Here is a 22,909-nt window from a genome sequence, read left to right as displayed (position 1 = left end):
GCATCATAATAGTGAAAGAAAATGGGTTTGAGTGCTATGAGACCTACAGAGAGCTATGAAATCCCTAAATCTCCATGTTGCAAAAGAGATCATTCTGATTTCAGAGACTGTGTAAAGTAAGGAAGCTTTGGAATGGAAGGAATCTTAAAGTTCTTTTTTTAAAGATTAAACAACAGAGTAGTTAAGCGATCTGGCCAAGAATACACAGGTAGAAGCTGTAGAGCTGGGGTTCAAAAATGATATGAATCAAGAAAAGTATTATAATAGATTTCTACTACATGCATAAGAGGGAGTATTTGTATTATTAAACTGTGAAATCTGACTCAGTGTGACCATGAAATAAAAAATACAGTTAAACTTGCCTGGGCCTCAATCCCCAACCTATAAAGGATGACCATAGAAAATGTCAGACTAATATTTAAAATGTGTATGATTAGCCTGGTCAATACTATAATAATCAACATGACAAGTACTTAAGATTTATGTAGTGTAATCAGAGATTGTCTCTATTTTTTCCATGCCTGACCCAGATTCCAAGGCTGAGAAGCAACTTTCTTCACCCAGCTGAGTATTTTCACTGACCGTCCTCCTCATATCTTGAATATTCCCTCTTTTTATCATTACTAACCTGCTTTCGAAAAGGCAGGCTTCCTCCTTGGAGGCTTCCTACAAGCCTCAGCTAAAGTCCTACCTTCCCTACCCTCTCCAACCAACTTTTCCTAACTCCTCTTAATCTTAGTGCTTTCTTTCTGAAATCAACCCCCAACTTGCATGTTGTCTTCCCACTGGACACTTGCTCCTTGAGAACACAGACTGTTTTTGCCTCTTTGTATGTCCAGTGTTTATCACATAATACCTAGCACATAGGAGGTACCTGATAAATGTACCAGCAGTAGTAATCATAGTAATTGTAATTTTCACTGCAGTAATGATGGTAGTGGTAGTGAGTAAATGACAAATATATATCTCCTTAAAATTTCCAAAGGGCTTGCCAATTTACCATTTTAGTAACTTTTCTTCCTGAGACTACATTGTCCACTAAATTAGGTTAGAGGCAACTAGCACTTATTAAACATAATTTATCCCATTTCATTCTCATGGCATTTCTGTTAGTAAAAAAAAAAAATTGACAAGTGTAATTATATGCTTTAAGAAACTAAGGAAGCAGAGCAATTGAATTATCAGTCAGTAGCTAGGCAAGGGCAAGACTCCAGTTTTTCTATTTGCTTAAATATTCCTTCTGTAACTTGTATAAAATCCACACATTAGTCAAATTATGTAATAAATATCAATGCATTGACAAAAATCCATATTTCTATCGATAGATGAAGCATCATTTTTGGCTCAGTTTAAGCAATACTTCATTCAATAAAAACCCAACACAGTGAGAGAATTTTGGCAAGATTTTGAGTTGTAATGACAGTGTAAGGATCCCAACATGTTTGAATGATGACCTGACTGATAAAAATGCAATTGAGAGAGACCTGAGTTATAATATATGGATATAGAGCATGGACAAAACACCAGAGGCTTTCTAGTATATCATCCTCATTTTATAAGGGGAAAATCTAATGGCTGGGGAAATTGACACCTGTGGCTTACCCAGGATCACATACATGTAATACCATCAGAAGGGGGATATGAGACCAGTTTCCTTAACTTCAGATTCTGCATTCTCTTCACTGAGTTCAAAAATCAAGTCTAGAAGTTCAGGATTGGGGAAACATGGAACACTCAGCCCACGTTTGGAATATTTTGTTCAGTTATGTTGGCTGCCATTTAGAAAAGATGTTGTCAATCTGGAACATTTCCAGAAGAGGGCAGCCAAGATAGTGAAAGAATTATATTCCAGACCACTCAAGGATGACCTAAAGAAAAGAAGAATCGCAGCTGTTATAATAGAAATATTCTCATGTGGATTAGGAATTAAATTTTCTCTATGTCATCTTCCAGGTGAGAGCCAGAAATACAGGTGAAATTAGAGAAGATAATTTAGCTTAAAGTGACTAAAACATTCTAATAATTAGAGTTTCTCATAGAGATAAGTTTGGGATGATATTGAGTTTCCTCTCACTGGAGGCTTTTGACCAGAAGAAATCAAATGGCCACTTGTTAGAGTTGTTATAGAAAGCATTCTTATCTAAGCTGAGATCCTTTTGCAACTGTAGTTCTATGATTCTTTAAGATATTTGTAAGGAAATTTGGTATGGTTTTGTGAGGGAATTTGGTGTGTATTTTTAACTATCTTTGATAAAACTAAACTATTCCTACATCCTAAAAATGGAGTTCTGGGTTTCCCTAATTCTGTTGAGATCACTCTTGTCCTTCAGAAGTCATTCAATCTTCAGATACTCTCAAGCCTTCCCTCTCACTAACTCTACATATCCAATCGACTGCAAAGTCCTGTTGATTCTATGAGAATATATCTTGTATCGATTCTTGATCTCCATGCAGGTCAACCATTTTAATTTAGCCCTCTTCACCTCTCACAAATTCCTTGGCTTGGTGATTAAAGCCCTTCAGAATCTGACTCCAGCCTAAATTTCAAGATTTATTCCTATATGTCATCTAATCTCTAGAAAGAGACATAGTTGTGGTTCCCTAAACTCAGTATTCCATCTCCTTTCCTGTACCTTCAAAAAAAAACTGGTCCCTATCCCAGACATAGAATTTATTCCCATCCATCTCTTTTTAGAATCTTTATTTTACTCTACGATAAAATCATGTGTTACTTCCCTTTCCTGACCTTTCCTAACCCTCCCTTCCATCTATTTTTAATACTTTCTCCCTTCTCATCCTATAATGAATATATATAGTAGTTTATATTCATTTGCTCCTCCTAATATAAATTCTTTGTGGAGAGGGACTTTTTCTTTCATTTTGTTTTTGGACCCTTTAGGATCTAAAATGATGCTTGCATATGATAGGTATTGTTACTAGACCACAAAAACTATCTTCCTACTGAGTAATCTTCATGTCTTGTTTTCTATAACAGCTGAATGTGATAAATTAACCAATACTCAAATATTACATTGTGTCATATATGATAATGTCACATATAATATATATGTACATACATATACATAATATATTATATGTTTTACACTCTCATATCACTTTGTAGGTGGGGAAGGAGTATCAAAAGTCTTAACATTAAAATACTTTGTAAGTGTGAGCTGTTCATGTATTTAATGATAATAACTGAACCCAAAGAAAATCAGTTTATTTACCACTGCTTTTTCCAATTTTAGAAAAGGAAATATTTTACTCACCTATGCAATTGTTTGTAAAACATTAATGATAAAAAATAATAATAGAATAGTAACTTATCCCAGTATACTTCAAGCTGATGTCCATCAAAATGATTAAAATAAGATAATTTTTAAAAATACATGGCTCTTTCCCATTTACCATGAGCTCCAGTCTAGGTTGAGAATATAAAATTTAGAAAAATTAAGCAAGGATGACGTATAAAAACATATCTCAGAGATATTATGGGGTCAGTTCCAAGCTACGGCAATAAAGTGAGAATTATAATAAAGTGAATCACACACTTTTTTTTGTTTGTTTTCTAATGTATTTTAAAGTTATATTTACACTATAGTGTGGTCTATTAAATGGATACTAATGCTATGCCATTAAAAAGTACATACCTTGGAGGCAGCTAAATGGCACAGTGGATAGAGCACCAGCCCTGAAATAAGGAGGACCTAAGTTCAAATCTAACATTGGACACTACACTTATTAGCTGTGTGACCCTCAGCAAATTACTTAACTCCAGTTTCCTTGCCAAAAAAAAAAAGTATATACTTTAAAAATACTTTGTTGCCAAAAAAATTCCAAATATCTTATAAGATTTCAGTCAATCATAATCTTTTTCTGGTGCAGGGTCTTTCCTCATTAATGTCTACTGAGTTATCAAGATGGTGGTGGTTGCTAAAGATTGAGGTGACTGTGGCAATTTCTAAAAATAAGACAATGAAGTTTGCCTCATTAAATTGACTCTTCCTTTCACTGAAACACTTAGATTATAGGGTTATGAACTGGCTTAATTTCAATATTATTGTGTCTCAGGAAATGTGGATGCCTGAGGAAAGGGAGATGGAGAATAGTCAGTGGAGCAGTCAGAACATATACAACATTTATCTATTAAATTTTGCTTTCTTATATGACGCAATGTCTTGGCATTCCAAAACTATTATAAAAATAATACCAAAGATCATTGATTACAGATCACAATAACAAATATAATAATGATAAATATTTTCAAAATATTACAAGAATTACCAGAATGTGAGAAAGAGACATGATGTAGTCACATGATGTTGGGAAGATGGTTATTTGACAGAATTGGCATAAATATTTAGTATATTAAAAAATTAAAATTTAAAAAAATCAATATCTGGAAAATGCAATAAAGCAGAACTCAATGAAGTGAGGTATACCTGTATGCAGTAAGAAATTAAGTATTAAAGACAAAAGGATAGGAGGAAAACCAGTAGAAGATTCATAGAGGCCAAAGAATCTCTTTTAAAAGGAACAAGTAAGCAAAGAAATCAAAGATAAGAGAAGGATTTAGCATAAAGGAGTTTCTTGAGCACTTTTTTTTCACTAATTAGCTTTTTTTTCCCCCAAATTACATGTAAAGATAGTTTTCAACATTGACTTTTATAAGACTTTGAGTTTCAGATTTTTCTCCTTCCCTCCTCTCTTCACCTTCCCCAAGGTAGCAAGCAATCTGATATAGGTAATACATATATAATCATATTAAAAATATTCTCATATTAGACATGTTCCGAAAGTAGAATCAGAACAAAAGAGGAAACATATGAGAAAGAAAAAAAGTGCAAATAATATGCTTTGATCTGCATTCAGACTCTGAGTGTGGATAGCATTTTCCATCATGACTTTTTTGAAATTGTCTTAGATAATTGTATTGTTGAAAAGAGCTAAGCTTAACATAATTGATCATCACACAATGTTGCTGTTACTGTGTACAATATTCTCCTGATTCTGCTCACTCCACTTAGCATCAGTTCATGTAAGTCTGGGTTTTTCTGAAATCTGCCTTATTCATCATTTTGTATAGCACAATCATTCACTGTTACATTCATATGCCATAATTTGTTCAGCCATTCAGTGATCACTTTCAAAAAGAACAGATGAAAGTCATAAAAATATCTTTTAAGATCTTCAAGTGGAGGCAGAATGACTAGTTATTAGGCCTATTATAGTAGAGATTCCTTCATATATTATTTGAAAGAGATCAAGTTTTATTCCCAATCTCAAATTCTCTGATGTTCTCTTCACACTATAATTTAACAAAGTTGGCCCACTTGTTCTCTATCTACAACATCACTTCTCCTTTCTACATTCCTTTGCACAAACTGTGTAAATGTTGTTCACACTCAGTTGTGTTCATGTGATATATTAAGAAGAATTGAATTTATTGTCCTATTGAAGAAGCCTGACAGACTTTCCCTCCTCTTCTTTTTCTGCCTCTTCAAATATATGGGTGTATATTCCCCTAATAGAATTTGTCTTGTTTTGAATTTGTCTCCCTCTTACCTATCATGGTGCTTGACACACAGTAGGCATTTAATAAATGCTTGGTTCATGCAGGCATGTATACATGTATACATGCAGGCATAAATAAAAGAATGAAACAAGATCTAAATGCTAAAAGGAACATTAAAAATTATTCATGTAACCCAATAATTTGGACAATGAAGAATCAATAAATAGATTATACAGATGAGAAAATAGATATCTGGACAGATAAAGTTTTTTTTCCAAGATCACCCAGAGTCAGGACCAGAACCCAGTTATCCTGGCTGTAAGGCTCATGATTTTTCCATTGTATCATATAAAAAAAGATTTCAAAAGTCAAAGGATCACTTATTCAATTCAACTCAAGTCCATGGTGATATATAGATAGATAGATAGATAGATAGATAGATAGATAGATAGATATAGATAGATATAGATATAGACATATATATATATATATTTGAATATTGCTGATCATCTTTACTTATATTCCTTTAGCCTACAATTTTTTAGGGGATGAAATGCATTTTATTGCCATTGGATCATTATTTTACTATATCATTTTTCATAGCCTCTAAAAAATATTTTATTTACTCTCTGTTGATTCTTTCAAGGTTTCCACAATCTATTCAGGAAGGAATAGGCATTTCTAAAACATCCTAAAGCTACAAACATGTAACAGGCTTCAATAATTCTATCTTTCTCTTCATTTTTTCCATAAACATACATGTAAACCATCAACATCCCTATTCAGAGTCTAAAATAAAAGCCTACCCCAAACCCAGATCTCACTTTTGTTTGGTACAGTTGCCAATGCCAAGGACAGTGCCAGACATAAGGTGTGGTTAAAAACCAACTATTCAGAAAGGAAACACCCTTTTCCTTCATCTGTATCCAGTAGGAAATCAGTGAGGCATTTTGGCTAAGAATAAAATGCAGACTTGATTTCAAATGGGCCAAGTCTAAAAATTCTGCCTACACCTTTGTGTTGAACAGGAATCTACTTGTATCCTTAGCCCTTTCAAGTAAAAGGCCAGGCAGGATTTTCAAGTGTATGGTAGTGGGAGAGCCTAAGAAGTCTTCATTATTTGAATTCAATACAATTCAATAAACATTCAATACATGTTTACTATGTACAAGGCAAAATCAAGATGTGGACTAATGCACATTATAGTTGGCCTCTAGTGGTACTGAGCTCCTGATTTTTCAGCAACAAGGCAGGGCAGATTTGTCTTCTGCATATATAAATCTACTTTAAGATTTCTCTTGGCTATAAATTGTATATTCACTATTATTCATAATTCATGTAATAGCATTTATTAAGCTTCTACTATGTGCAGATCCTTACAGCATGGCCTGGAGTCATTGAGAGATTGAATGACTTGCAGAGGATCACTCAAGCAGTATGTGTGAGAGATATGACTTGAACCAAGGTTTTTTCCCCCATCATAGCAGGCTGCCTCTTAAAGTATTTTGTCTGTTACCTTAGCAACTTTCTAAGACCATAAACTTCAGAGCAGGCACAGACCTGAATTAATAAGAGTTTTCTCATCAGGAGTTCCCTCTACCAGTGAAATCATAGGTTAGGGCTAAAAAAAAAAAAAATGACGGTTTGGAATAGGACTTAATTTGTAGACTCTCCTCTGTTTTCATAGGTCTGGAGTTATTTTGCCTTGTATTTTAGTTTCTTTGTAAGATGAAGAACTTGGGCATTGAATGTTTAATACAAGTTAAGTTTCTTTAGGTCAAAGACTTTATTTTTAGATTATTTGCATTAAAAGATTTTTCATTTTTGAAAAATTGTGTGCCAAGGCTAGAAAATGCCTTGAAGAGAAAACAGCAGGATTGTTTGGAACTGTTGCATGCTGGCCATCATTGATAATTCACTTTTTCCTCTCCTTACCAGTTTTATCTTTATCCCAGAGTAAAATTCAGTTATGTAGCCCAGGGTTTCTAAAACTTTTTCCATTTGTGATCCCTTTTTATCCAAGAAATTTTTGCATGATCCTGGACATATAGATATATAAAATAGGTATACAAATCAAACATTTGCTGATAATTGTAATTTCGCAACCCCCATATTCAGTTATGATTCTCCATTTGGACTCACAAACCATAATTTAAGAAACTAGGATGTAAACAACAGGTCTCAGGAACTGTGGTTTATATTCCTAGTACCTAAGGTGTTATATTCAGACTAAAGTCCAATTCTGTTTAAGGTCATAGAATCATACCAGATTCTTGGGTTCATTAAATCCTCAGGAGCATCATAGAACCCAAGTCTTCAGGAACATCTATTAATAATAATAGATATTATAATAGGCACCACATCTATTTTCCCAGGACTCTAGAGTTTGAGTTCAGTCTCTAAAAGTTTCCCGGACAATCAAAGACTCAGGAAATTGTCCCTAGGACTCCTCAGCCCTTGCTTCTTATTTCCTGGAGCTTCCTGAGTCACTGAAAACCACATGGTACCCATTGCCTTTTGATGGGAGAGCAAAGTTATCTGCCAAATCTCAGAAAGCCTTGTTCCAGGGCAAATGAAGCTTTAGATTATTAACCTTTTTCTGTAATTGAATTTAATAGATACTCCAAGTACTCCATTCTTCCCAGATTCATATTATAGAGATATAAAAGTGGGACAAGTTCAAGAGAGCAAGGCTTCTTAAACTCTTCCTACTCCTGACCCCTTTTCACCTGAGAAATTTTTACATATATGTGTTTATACAATAGATATTCAAGTCAAACATTTACTGATAATACATTATAATTTCACAACTCCCACATTCAGTTACAAGACACCATATGGGGTTGTGATCCACAGTCTAAAAAGTTGGGCAATGGAGGACAGTTTGGAGGATCCCATGAAATATCTTCAGTGGTAAAAAAAAAAAAAAAATACATATATATATATATATATATATATATATATATATATATATATTGACTAAGTAGATGAAATTCAAGACATAGGAGGTAATATTTAAAACTGACATTGTAACATTTTCATCATCCATTATTTATTAAAATATCTGCCAAAAATCTTGATAAAGAACTAGAAACAAGAAAACAATTCTAATTTCTTATATACACCTCTAGGGAAAATGAAATATACTTCTCTTAAGAAGTTTTTGAAATGACTAGTTATGCAATGTTTAGAGATTGCTAAGGAAAATGGCAAAGAAAAACCTGATCTGTTTTCTAATAGTCAGGCTAAATGAAGGTTAACCCTCTCTGTGATAGATTCTGATAGCACTCGTCTCTGTCTTTCTTCCCTGATTCACATTCTCAATTCCAAAATAGAAAACAAAAGAGTAGGATTTGTTTTTACAAAGAAAGGGAAGTTGATGAAAACAGCCCTGACAAAGTTTTATAGCTTCCCCCATTCAAGATTCTTGTTTTGTCTAGATCCCAGGATTTATAGATCATTTTTTGGTATTCATGTAATGTAGGCAATTGTGATTTCCAGTTATTTTTGTGTCATCTCTATTTGCCTTTGGTGGGAGAAACACTTTAAAGAGATCAGAAAGGAATTTAATTGTTGTAGTCACTTGCTCTTCCCTCACTTACTCTTGAATGAACTGCCAATTTTTCCCAAAACAAAAACAATAGTTCTAATAAATAACATCTGAAACTAAGTAAACATCTTTCACTTTCCCTAATGCAGAAGTGGCAGTGCATTGAAGACACATCTGGAAAACTTCGAATTCACAAATGTAAAGGATCCAGTGATCTGCTTGCAGTCCGGAAGAGAACTCGAAGTATCCACTCTCGGGGCTTCAATAATAAAGACAAAGAATGTAACTGTGGGGAGACTGATTATCGGGCTAGCAGAAGCCAGAGGAAAAACCAGCGACAGTTCCTAAGGAATCAAGGCACTCAAAGTAAGTGATCACCTAATGCCCACCTAGGAGGAGGTTGAAGTCTTTGGAAATGGGAGGTATAAAGGAAATAGAATCTTGTGCATACATGTGTAAGTATATGTGTGTATACACACATATTTACATATATGTCTTTAGATGTTGATTTCTTTGTTCTATTACACAACCCTAAATGGCAAAATGGTGTTTAAAATAAGAATTCTCATCAATTTTTTTTCCTGTAAAGATATTTCTGCTAATATCAAATGAATGTATATTTAATTAGTGAAGTTAATGACTTGAAATCATAAAATTATGATATATAGGAGATTCAAAGCGATTAGACTGCACACATGCATATGTAGATTCATACATATATATAAACGTACAATCATCCTTAAATCTAAAGCTGGAGGGAAACTTAGAGGTGATCAGTTTCAGTATTTTCATTTTGCCATCAAAGAAACTTAGACCCAGAAAAGTTGTTGACTTGCTCAAAGTTACAGTATGGTAATAGAGGTGAGATTCAAACTCGGGACCTGGGACTCTTTTAATTTTAATTAATCAGAGCTCTTTCATTATACCTTGCTGGATTTTCTCCTTATCCCCTCTTAAATGACCATTGAAAGGAAGTGGCGACCACTCTGGCATAATTAAGAGAAATTTTCCTTTTTGGAACCCCCAGCCCCTAATTGGAATCCCCTTCTTTTTCCCTTGTCACTTGTGTTTTTATGTGCCCCATTACTATTTCTGTAGTTTTGTTGTTGTTGAATCATTTCGGTAGAGTTCAATTCTTTGTGATCGCATTTTGGTGTTTTCTTGGCAAAGATACTGGAATGGTTTGCCATTTCCTTCTCCAGCTCATTTTTACAGATGAGGAGACTGAGGCAAACAGGGTTAAGTGACTTGTCCAAGATCACACAGCTAGTAAGTGTCTATGGCTGGTTTGGAACTCAGGAAGGTGAATCAGATCTAGTGCTCCATCCATGTGCCACATAGCTGCCCTTATCTATAACTACAGGGATACAAAATTCCCACATGTTGACCTAAAAGGAATACCACTGAGGCTGCTTTTACATAGCCATAGAACCAAAGTATTTGCTTTAGCAAATTGTTAGAAAGCAGGCTTTTGCCTCCAATAACAAAAATGAATGTACAGAGGAATTGTGGACTGGGCAGAGATTTGAATGCTAGCTCTGCAATGAACTGTCTGTGTGACCTCTGACAACTCAATCACTTTGGGCCTTAGTTTCTGAGGATGTTGGATTAGCTGACTTCTAAGGTGGTTTAAATATATGATCCAGTTATGATAAATGAAGTATGGGATTGTAAAAAGAACTAGAATTTAAATCTGGATGTCTTGTGCTCAAATTTGCTTTAGACACTTAGAGACTGTGTGGCTTCAGTCAAGATATTTTACCTCTATATGCCTCAAGTAATTCCCTAGTAATTATGTACTCAGTCACTGAAAAGTACCCACAATCTACCAAAAAGGTGGACCCTGAAAATCCCAGACTCCTCATCATCACCCATAGGGTACCTAACTTGTAGGTTTAGCAAAAAACAATGTATGAGAGACTACATCAGTGTGAAATACATTTATTTCAAAATGTATCTGATCTGGTCCATTTTCTCTGTAGTTTAAAACATAAGGACAAATTAGTGTTATTTAGATTGGTGGATAGGATTCAAATAGTATGATTCAAGAGGAACTCTGTTGAATACTTTAAGGATCACACTGTCCCTGGCTAGCTTCTCCATTAATTTTATTAAAACATTGTCTTAAGCAGATAGGAGAGCAACGCCAGTAAGACCTGAAAAAAGACCAATTCAAGTGCAAATTGAGTATGGCCCATAAATGAATGTCTTCTGCCATCTAGTGGCACATTTTGGGAAGTGACATTTCTCTGATGATTTTTATTTCCATGATGTTTTGGAAAGTGAATGCTATATAGCAGTAATTATTCCACTCTTCCCAGAATTAGAAATTACGCATTTCTCCAGGACAATATTAATGTCTAGACATTTTCTTTGTTAGTGGGTAAGTCAGATTTAATATAAACCACAAAGCTAGCTGACTAAAATTATTTTCTATAGTCCCCATGTTACAGTTTAACTTACAAGATCAGCTTAGAGATAGAGATGCTTTGTTAGGATGATGTATAGTTTATCTTCCAGGGCTTTAAGTATAAATAATGTTATATTGCCTTTTAAATCACATTCATTTTGGCAACTGAGTCACATGTTAGCAAAGTTTAGACTAGTTTATTTTAAATGAGACCAGATTTTTCAAGCATAAAAATAAAATTTGCTTAAAATGTCCAAATTCCATGGAATCAAATGGTATGAACATTCTATTTTCTCATTGATGTACTCTAGTGACCATTTTAGTTTACATTTAGAGTTTGATGTGCCTTCCCCTCAAAGGGAATAGATAGTGGTACATTTTGATTCAGCAATCATTATATATACCTTATATGTGTGCTGGTGGGCCTGTAGAGATTTAGGAAAATAATGTCATCTTAGTGTGCCTCATAGAATCTACATTCTTTTCAGGCAGTTAATAAGCTTTTTTTTGATATTTCATTTTTCTGCAATTATATGTAAAAAAATTTTAAAGAAACAAAAAAATGAAAAAAATGAAATTTCATTCAAAATTCTATCTCTCCTTTTCTCTCCTCCCTCCTCTCTGAAACAGTAAGCAATCTGATATGTTACACATGTGCAGTCATGTAAAATATTTCCATATTAGTCACTTTATTCAAGAAAACAAATGAAAGAAGGGGAGAGACAGAGACAGAGATAGAGAGCCAGACAGAGAGACAGAGACAGAAAAATAGCTTGCTTTATTTATGTATTGACAATATCAGTTCTCTCTCTGGAGAGAAGGTAGCATTTTTTTATCATGAGTCCTTAGGGATTGTCTGGAATCATTGTATTGGTGAAAAAAATTAAGTCATACATTGTTCATCATACAATGCTGCTGATACTGTGTACAATATTCTCCTGGTTTTGCTCACTTTACTTTGTATCAATTCTTGTAAATCTTGTGGTTTCTCTGAAACATACCTTCTTGTCATTTTTTATAGTATTCCATTATAATTATATACCACAGCTTGTTTATCTGTTCCCCAATTGCTGGGCATCCCCTCAATTTCAATTCCTAGCTACTACAAAAAAGAGCTGCTATAAATATTTTTCTACAAATAGGTTCTTTTCCTTTAAAAAAAAAAAGACTTTTGAGCACAGATCTAGTATTGCTGGATCAATGGGCATGCACAGTTTTATAGTCCTCCTTTGGGCACAGTTCCAGAATGATTGGATCAGTTCACAACTTCATCAGCTGTGTATTAGCATTCCCAGTTTCCCATGTTTCCACCAATATTTATCATTTTTCTTTTTTTGTGTGTCATATTAGCCAATCTGATAGGTATAAGGTGGTCCCTCAGAGTTAATTACCAAACAATATTAAACATTTATTGGGTACCAATCACTTTGTCTTAAGTAATATAGATACAAAGAAAGACAAAAACATTATCCTACCATCAAAGAGCTCATATTCTAAACAATACACAAATAACTATGTACACACAAGACAATATGAAATATAAATAGAAGATGATCCTAGAAGGAACGTAGTAGCAGTGAGGGAAAGAAAGCAAACATGGCATGGGAGCTGAGTGTTGAAGGAAACTAAAAGGTGAGGAGTGAGAACATTCTAGGTAGAGGGGACGAACAATGCAAAGGCTTGGAGTTGAGAGATTCGTGTAGTGAGGAACAGAAAGAAGGCAAGGAGGTACATGTTCTTGATCTTAGGGTACACTGAGTGGAATAAAGAATAAGAAGACTGGAAAAATAGAAAAGAATTACATTGTGAAGATTTTTTTTAAGACAGAAGATTTTTATGTTTGATCCTGAAATAATAGGAAATCCGCTGGAATTTTTTGAGTGGCAGGATGACATGGTCAGAGCAATGCTTTAAGAAAATTACTTTGGCAACTGAATTGAAGAGTAGATTAAAATAGAGACAAATCTGATGCAACCACAAGTCTATCAAAGTAGTCCAAGCAAGAGACATTGATGGCTCCCACCAAAACTGGGTCTCACATGGCTAATCTCATGTACGAAGGCAAAATAACAACAAAAGTAAATAACATACAAGGCACAGGAGCTGTGATTTAATCCAAGCCTGTAGTTCCATTGATATAGGAAATTCCCTACTATTGCAAACCAATAAACTCCCCTTTTAAAAAAACTTTTAGAATTGCCCAAGAGATTGATGACTTGTCTTTGTTCATTGAGTTAGATTTTGTCAGGGACAGGACTTTAACCTGGCTCTTCAAGATTTCAATGAATATTCCCTATTCAGTATACTATATTGCCTCTCCAAAAACTGATAAAAGATAGTTGTCAAGGATATATATTGAGTCCTGACACTTTTCCCCAACTTTGACAAGATAGTAATAATAGGTTGGTTGTTAAATGTCTTTAAAAGTTAGCATTTTCTTCACTGAGTTATTCTCTACCATTTATGCTAAAATACACTGGCACATATGCAGATATACACACACTCACATAAGCATATCTATATTTCTATCAATAGGACTGATAGTATATATTATTATAGTCCTGCCCTGTTGGACTGTTTAACATGTAAAAAGTAATTTCAGTTAGCACAAACCCTAACTTTAACCCAAACCAAAAATGTATACCCTAACCCTAACCCTAAACACATGCTTAAATATTTCAATTTGCTGGGGAATCTATACAAAGTATGAGTATTTTCCACTTTCATAGGGAGCTGTCATCCCAAATTACCATCTCAATCTTTCAATTTTCTTAAGCTATACAATTATATCTTGGTATTAGCATTAAATTGCCTTTCCCTCCTTACAGAATATAAGCCAAGGTTTGTCCACACTCGTCAAACCCGCTCCCTGTCTGTGGAATTTGAAGGAGAAATATATGATATAAACTTAGAGGAAGAAGAGCTGCAATTGTTACGCCCAAGAAGTATTTCAAAGCGCCATGATCAAGGCCTTAAATCTCCAGGAGTCCACAATGCTGCTGCAAATGTTGGTGATGGTGAATTAATGCTGGCCGATGGTCCTAACACAGTGGGACAATCAGATACGGTCCGAGTGACACATAAGTATGGATGCCTAGATATTCAGATAAATTGATTTTCAAGTTAACTTGAAGTGTATTATTGTTATTATTGCTTTCTTCATACCATTACAAGAAAGAAATGTAGCTCAGCTTTAGTGGGAGAACAATTGGCATTGGTTAGCAGCTAGTGGCTAAATAAACAGTGGGGATTCAGGGAACAGAAGTGTTCAGGGTCTGATTTTGATTCAGTTTCATATTCAGGCATATTCCATTGGGAATCCAAGAAGCCACAATAATATTGCTATATCTTAACATAGCAGGCATGGAGCATATGCCCTTGAGCTGCTATCACCACAGGGGGTTCTGAGAGAAGAGAAAACAGATGGGGATAATTATTTGCACTACTAAACCAACACTTTTTCCTGGGTATGTGGTTGTTATTAGTCAGGATCTGCTGTATTACTCTTGTGGTGATGGTAGCTGAGACATAATCAGAAAGTGGGGTCTCTTGGATGGGTATCCAGGGAAATAGAGTAGATAGGGGAATGGAATTAGGGAGGAGAAATACTTGAGTTAATTAGATTGGCACCCAGCTAGTCTAGCATGAATTCTTGCTTTTTGGAGGCTGGGCCCATGAGAAAAAACTAAGGAATAAAGAGTTTCAGTAAAGAGCTAGTATTGCCTATATCTAACCATCTTCACTTAAAAAAAAAAAAAAACATCTTTGGAGGAATGTTTTATAATTTCCTTATCATTACTTTATCCCTCTGTGTTACAAGGAAGAGCACTGCTTAGCTATAAAAATTTAATTATTGCATCCTATAATCTTTATGGTACTAAAAAGCAGTCATGCTTTTTAACCATCTTGTTGTTTCCCCATTTCTTATTGATCAATCCACCTTCCTTATCTCCCTAACTCTCTTTCTTTGTGGCATTAAAGAATGGAATTGTTAAAGTATGATCTTAATAGAGAAGGATTATAGATAGATATGGTCCTTTTAATTAAATGATTTTTAAATGAAGTCCTTTTTTGTAACATTTCAAAATCTCATATTAATTTTTTCTATCAATGCCACCCCATCCCAATTACTTCTTCAGGTGTATTAGCTGATGTTTTCTAAGCTAAATTTTCTTTTTTGTTGCTTTGTGTATTTTGTGAATAGTATTAATTCTGGCTATGCCTTTAGCAGTGATTCCCACTGACCCCTCCTGGATACTCACATTTATAGCTCAGAGTCATTACATTTATAATTATTTATTGATCAGCTTATAATCTTGTATTGATGCTTGTATCTAAATAAAATGGTTCAGGAAAAAAAATAAAGTTCTCCTCACATCTAACATTTGGTCTTTTCCATAGGTGTTTTATTCTTCCAAATGACACAATCCATTGTGAAAGAGAACTCTATCAATCAGCCAGAGCCTGGAAAGATCACAAGGCATACATCGATAAGGAGGTTAGCTGGGATTTAAACATCTATTACAAATCCAACTGGATGGCTAAGAAACTATTTTTATTGTTCACTTGATGAGTGTCATACTTAGTATGTGTTGTAATTACATATAAAATGCTACACGTAGTAATAACAACTCCTTTCTCCTTTCATCAACAACTCTGTGAATAGGAAACTGCAAGTATTAATATCATTGTCTAACATAGGATCTTGCCTGTAGTAACCACTTAATAATAGCTAGTGTTTGTATGGAATATTAAGGTTTGCAAAACACTGTACACATTATTTCATTTGATCTTCCCATCAAACCTGAAGATAAGCATTATTGTTATTATTATTATCATTATTACTATTATTATTTCCATTTTACAGATTAAAGAAACAGAGGCCCCAAGAGTATTGTGACTGTTTTAAGGTCACACAGTAATCAAGGTTCAGAAAAGATAAAATAATTTGATCCAGCTTAAACCACAAGGAAGTATAAGCAGAGTCAAAATCTAAAGTTAGATCTTCCTGCCTTGGGATCTGCTCTTTCCACCATACCATAAAACCCTTTGAGGAAACAAATAAAGGATGATTTGGTGTGTTTTTTAAATTCCTTCTAGGCCAATAATACCATGCATCTTTTAGAAAACAAATGTTCATTAAATGTAAAAAGTGTTCCACCTTTAATAGAATGTAGGGAGTACTGTGATCTTTTTTCAGCATAGGCCCAAATTTTTCAAGTGGTTTAACATATGCTTTTGGTGATAGAAAAAAAAAACTGAACTGAGAAAGCATTTTGCTCAAAAGAAAATCCAAAGGGGTCATTGGCCTTAAAATGTAATTAATCCCCAATGTATTCCTCAGATTGAAGCTCTCCAAGATAAAATTAAGAATTTAAGAGAAGTGAGAGGACATCTAAAGAGAAGAAAGCCTGATGAATGTGATTGTAACAAGCAGAGGTAATGGCTTCTTTGCTGCAGCCTGCTGGTAACATCTGCTCTAGAAACTCATTAGCTATTGGTACTGGCTGAGGTTATTATAGCGAGGGTTATATCTATTACTAAGCTTATTATGTTTAATGTACTATTGCACATAGTAATGACTGAAGCTATTTAAATAAAATTAAATGCACTATAAATCTAAGCAGTAGGTATAAGGCACAGTCCCTTTAAACAGAAGCATTTACCAAGAGTAGCCATATTATCTTTCTATTTTTTGCTTTGTTTACAGAAATGAATTAAATGTAATCAAATGGAAATGTATGAAAACTCACTTTTTAATCCTGTTACCTGTAGCTATTATAATAAAGAAAAAGGTGTGAAAGCCCAAGAGAAATTGAAGAGCCACCTTCACCCGTTCAAGTAAGTGGGCACATTGGATATAATTGGGGATTGGGGGGTAGAAACGTAACAAGGAAACTGTGTAAAGTGGCAACTTCCCAATTTTTTGTGGGACCATCAACAAATAATGCAAATGTTTACTATGTACCAAGTATTGCTATAGGACTTCCTCTAGAAAGGGAAAACCAAAAGGTTGAGACATCACCTCAAAGTATCATGAGAATACATTCATTCAAGATCACTCATTTGAGGCCCATTATCAGAGTGCAATTCAATTCTCTATCCCCTGGAGCACCTAGCTCCCTTCATTATATTGCCATGTAAGAAAAAAGATAAGAAGATCTGGTTCATACCCCCTCAGCTAATTCCAAGGTTTCCAGCTACACCACAACAGAATTGAAAGCAGCATGGGGGCAAGGGGAAATGGAAGCAAGGAAACTTAATTGTAAACTATATAAGAGAAAGAAGAGAGATAAACAAAGGGAGAAGGAGGAAAGGGGAGAGGAAAAAAAAGGAGGACAGAGAAGGCTATATTTGAAACTTTCTGAAAAGAAGTTTGAGACTGAAGGAGAAAATGTTCAAGTCAGTAGTATTAAAGAATGAAAATGACTTTCACATTTACTCTACTGAGTTAAATAAGCAAGACTATGGAAAGAGTACGATACAGTGTATAAAGCATCAGCTTTAAAGTCAGGAAGACATGGTTTCAAATTCTACCTGCCTGAGTCAGAGATACAAGGTATCTGACAATGTCACAAAAGTAACAACTTCTCCATGTATCCAGACCATTCTAAGTTACTGATCTGCATCAAGGGAGAAAATTTTTAGACCAGAAGAACTCTTTATTAATGAAATCGAATATCTAGGCCAATATAAAATGAAATCTGTAGAGGAATAACATTTCACAAATGATTGCATAGCCTACAAAACTCTAAGTTTTTACTTTTACTAATGTTTACTTTTACTATTACTGAAATTTGGGTCTTCTTGAGAAAGAATATTCTTTTAATTAGACATTTCTAGACAGTAGGAATCATAGTGAGAATCTTTTTTAAAAAAAATTTAGAAAATTACTTTTAAATAATTCCAAAATCTATTTTCTTTGATAGAGAGGCTGCTCAAGAAGTGGATAGTAAACTACAGCTTTTCAAAGAGAATCGGAGAAGGAAGAAGGAGAGGAAAGAGAAGAAGAGACAAAAGAAAGGAGATGAATGCAGCCTGCCTGGACTTACCTGTTTCACACATGACAACAACCACTGGCAAACAGCACCATTTTGGAACTGTAAGACTTTCTTTTTTCATGTATGTTACTTAATCCAAGAATCTGTGCAGATTCAAAAGGAATCTATTTTATTATTTTTTTACCAAGGCAAATTAGATAGTTTGATTTTTTTCTTAAGTAATTTTATGTGGCAAGGCTAATTTTATCCCAGATTCCTATCTTAGAATAATACATATGCCTTGCCTACAAATATCTCCATTTAGTTTAAATTGTATACCCAAAATAAAATAGAAAATATTTGATGTATATTAGGTATATGGCAAAATGTGCACTTTTTAAAAGGAAATGAATCCTTATATTTTTTCATTGGCTTTCATATAAATTACTTTCCATTCAAGGAAATAATTCCTAACTCTTAGAATTATGACTAAGATTAATTGTAGTACTGATAATATAGCACAATCCTCTTTACTAGGGGTCTTCTTCAAGCAGACATTGTATGACTACTTCTCAAGGATATTGTCAAAAGAATTGCTATTGTGGTGTCAGTTGGATTCATTATTCTATAAGAACCTTCAGTGACCCTATAATTCTAAAAATATATGTAGAGTCATTATTGATTTTGTAGATACTAAGGAATGATAAGCAAACAGGAACAGTAAATACAATAAATCAAGATGTTTAATATTTGAAAGGATTTAGTCTTATTGAGAGCAAAATTCTCAAAACTAACTTTTGAATTTTAGCTAACTAGCCTCAGTCATACATCCTTACATAGCTAACACATCAGAGGAGAAAGTAGAAGTGCTATATTCCCTCCTTAGGTTTATTACTGGTGCTGTCCCTATACTGCCTTACCCAAAGACTCCTTGCCTAGAACCTGAATCAAATATAACTAAGTGGGGGGCTCTCCTGACATGTCTCCATGTTCATTCACTAGATCTGTGTTTTTCTAAGGTAGGTTTTCATAACTGAAGTTTGTTGTTGTTTTAAATATTTTGATAACTATTTCAATATAATAGATTTCCTTTGTAATCCTACATATTTCATTTCATGTATTTAAAAACATTATGAGAAGAGGTCCATGAACTTTCCCAGATTGACAAAGTAGATCATGACATACAGAAAAAAAAAAAGTTTAAGAACCCCTGCTATATGGAGTTTTCAATTCACATGCTAATAAACATGGGTAGGCAGTGACCACTGTAATACAACACATACCACACTTTTATGTCATGGCCAGTCCTTTCCCAGATGGTGGTACTAGATTCATTTTCATTGGCACCAGAAAAATAACCAATGGGGAAGAGTGCTCATCTTCCAACCCAGAAAGACTATTTGTTCTTTCTATATAAATCAATCAGTAAGAAATTATTTAGCAAGTGTTTATTATATGCCAAGCACTGTGATATGTGCTAGATACAGATACAAAATATAGTCTCTGCCCTTGAGGAAAAAGGCCATAAAGAGAGACTAATCATATAGAGGACCAGATGTCTAAGAAGGCATGTTTTAGTCTTAGAAATCACAAGAATGGTAAAGCATCATGAAGATTCTTTTTTTAATAGCTTTTTTTTTCAATTACATGTAAAAACAATTTTAACATTCATTTTTAAATTAAATTGATTTCCAAATTTTCTTCCTCTTTTCCTTCCTTCCTTGATCCCTAAAAAGTTAAGAATTGTATAAAGTTTATATATGTGCAATCCCATCATGAGGATTCCTGAGCCATCTTTATAGACATGTTTCCCTCACTCACCAATCAGGAAAGCACTACCTTACCTGCAGGCTCTAAAATAGTGGCAGTAGCCAGAGAGCAGAGAAAGAGATCAAGTTGGGAAGATAACTGGGTTTAAATCTGATAAAACTTTATTGTTTAAAGAAATTCTACAATAATGTTCCACCTAAACTTCATTCACTTTTTTCCTTCCTAACAGTGGGATCTTTCTGTGCCTGCACAAGCTCAAACAACAATACTTACTGGTGTTTACGAACAGTCAACGAGACACACAACTTTCTTTTCTGTGAGTTTGCTACTGGCTTCTTGGAATACTTTGATATGAATACAGATCCCTACCAGGTAAACAAAGCCCTTTCCTTTTTTTGAAGATTATAAGAAATTGAAAATTAAAGTGAGAATTTGGGTTAATTTTCTCAGCCTGACCCTTCCTATTCTTTTCTTCCAGCTCACAAATACAGTCCACACAGTAGAAAGAGGCATCTTGAATCAGTTGCATGTACAACTGATGGAACTGAGAAGCTGTCAGGGTTATAAACAATGCAATCCAAGGCCTAAAGGACTTGAAGCAGGTAAGGGAGAAGATATATATGTATATGTATGGGGAAAGGACATGATTTGTGGGATTTCGTTGACACAAAGCAATGCTGAGCTCTATGGACTCGTATCTTATTCTTTGAGAATTGCCTAGAGCAGAGGTATTGAATGTGGAGCCTGTGTCCAGTTCTCCCCAGTGCTGCCTGAAGCAGATTAAAATGTTATTAAAAATATTGAATAAAATAAACAAAAAGATAATAAAACAAAGACAATATAACATTTTAAAACTAAGTCAACATATGGCCTGCAGGGACTCTTCTGTACACAGAAAATTAGACTCTGGTTTCAATTTGAGTTTGATACCATTGATCTAAAACACACAAAACAAATGCTTAAATGACATTGTCCAGGCTATACTTGCGCTAAGATTAGCTGTGTGTTTTGATACACAGTCAGTATGTATAAAAAGCAGGAGCCTGACTTCATGTCTTCTTGCCTTTGAAGCCAAGTTTTTCACCCATATCTATTAGATAGATAGATAGAGAGAGAGAGAGAGCTATTTCTATTAAAGTAAATAAAAGGGAATCATTTGTTAAGTGCTTACTATGGGAGATAGAGAGATAGAAATAAAAATATGTATATCATGTATACATATGCACACTTATACTTGTTTATGTATGTATATATATATGTAGAGATATAATTCATTATTTACATATATCACATATGTGTATAATTTTTCCATATTTCAAAGATTTTATTTTAATTCCCTTATTACCAAGCAATCTTCATCTGAAACATTTGTATATATGGAAAAAATACTTTAGAAAACTCAAGGCAGTTCATGGTCAGATTCAGTATCCAGGTTTGGAGGAAGGCATTAATGAAATGAAATGCAATTGCCTTGCAGAGTTCATAAGAGTTTCACTTCACTCTCTCCAATGGGTCCAATTTTGTTAACAAGCTTTGATTCCCAGAAGAGGCATCTATGGGAGGATGGGTTAACAGGAATGAAAGCTTTGGGGGTTTGTTTGTAATTCTTGTCAACAGCATGAGTTCTACTTTAAGTAAATGAGGGTATCCTCTTTCTTTAAGGGCACTGGGCTAGCTCAGACAATAACAGGGTCGCCAATTTGCAGTTGGAATTGACCCAGAAGAGTTCCAGTTCATCTGACAAAGTGAATTAAATTCATTTGCAAGTGTCTCCCATGCCCCTTAATGAAAATTTCAAACAATCGGTTGGAATAGTATCTGAAATTAGAGCTTCTTGATCAGCTCATTAAGTTGGGATCTAGACAGAGTAAATGGGTCTGTGTGGAATCAGTCAGATTATTTCCTCCCTAGGGTGTAGTACTGTACTAATCAACTCATTTTCTCCCAGGGTACTACTAAACAAGTTGTCCTCGTGTCCCTGCCCCCATCTTTCATGGCTAATGACCATACCCTGTTTCTCTTCCTTTATTATTCAGAAATGTTAATATATAGATTCTATTTCCCATATTTTAATAACTATAGAGGAAATAGGGAAGAATAGAAAGATAAGGAAACAATCAGACTTACCACTGTATGGGAAAAAGTCAAGAAAACTAGCAGTGAGAAACACTGCCAAAAAGAAACCGTTGCTGTAAATAGCTGAGTCATTTGGGGATAACCTGTTCTCAGGGTGATTACTTGTGTTTCTGAGTTGTCTGTTGGTTAATTTCATGCAATTCAGGAAGGTATACAAGGTGGTTGGTCACCAACCCAAAATATCAACTCTTCTCTAGATTATTTGACCATTATAATTTTATTCAGTTCCCAAAGAGCTCATCAAGAGACCCCAGTGAAATACAAGAACCCCAAAGAAAGAGTTATACTTTAGTTAACAGCTAATATTTGAATGAGAATAATTAATGGCCAGCTGCAAGGAAATTAGGATAATGTTCTGCCTTTCTATGTAATTACAGTCTCCATTAAAGAGATATTGCCATTCTAGCTGAGGTCTGAATAACAATAACTGGTATTTATGGAGGACATTAAGTTTTACAAAGTATTTCACTTTATGGTATTTCACTTGGTCCTCATAATTCTGAGAGATAAGTGCTGTGAATCTTATTATCCCCATTTTACAGATA

At 34.3% G+C, this 22,909-nt stretch overlaps 1 protein-coding gene across 2 annotated transcripts in view; it reads left to right on the top strand.

Annotated features, from left to right (window-relative positions):
- SULF1 (sulfatase 1) overlaps positions 1-22,909 on the top strand; it is a 205,112-nt gene that overhangs the window by 170,799 nt on the left and 11,404 nt on the right. For both annotated transcript variants that reach the window (XM_051970069.1, XM_051970068.1), the window contains exons 13-20: positions 9,218-9,434; positions 14,307-14,562; positions 15,880-15,976; positions 16,823-16,917; positions 17,254-17,319; positions 18,408-18,580; positions 20,458-20,600; positions 20,707-20,830. In XM_051970069.1, the coding sequence (XP_051826029.1) occupies positions 9,218-9,434; positions 14,307-14,562; positions 15,880-15,976; positions 16,823-16,917; positions 17,254-17,319; positions 18,408-18,580; positions 20,458-20,600; positions 20,707-20,830 (1,171 nt within the window). The remainder of the gene's footprint in view (positions 1-9,217; positions 9,435-14,306; positions 14,563-15,879; positions 15,977-16,822; positions 16,918-17,253; positions 17,320-18,407; positions 18,581-20,457; positions 20,601-20,706; positions 20,831-22,909) is intronic.

This window comes from Antechinus flavipes, chromosome 1 (genome assembly GCF_016432865.1).
Source record: "Antechinus flavipes isolate AdamAnt ecotype Samford, QLD, Australia chromosome 1, AdamAnt_v2, whole genome shotgun sequence".
NCBI lineage: Eukaryota > Metazoa > Chordata > Mammalia > Dasyuromorphia > Dasyuridae > Antechinus > Antechinus flavipes.
This window is presented reverse-complemented; position numbering and strand designations above follow the sequence as displayed.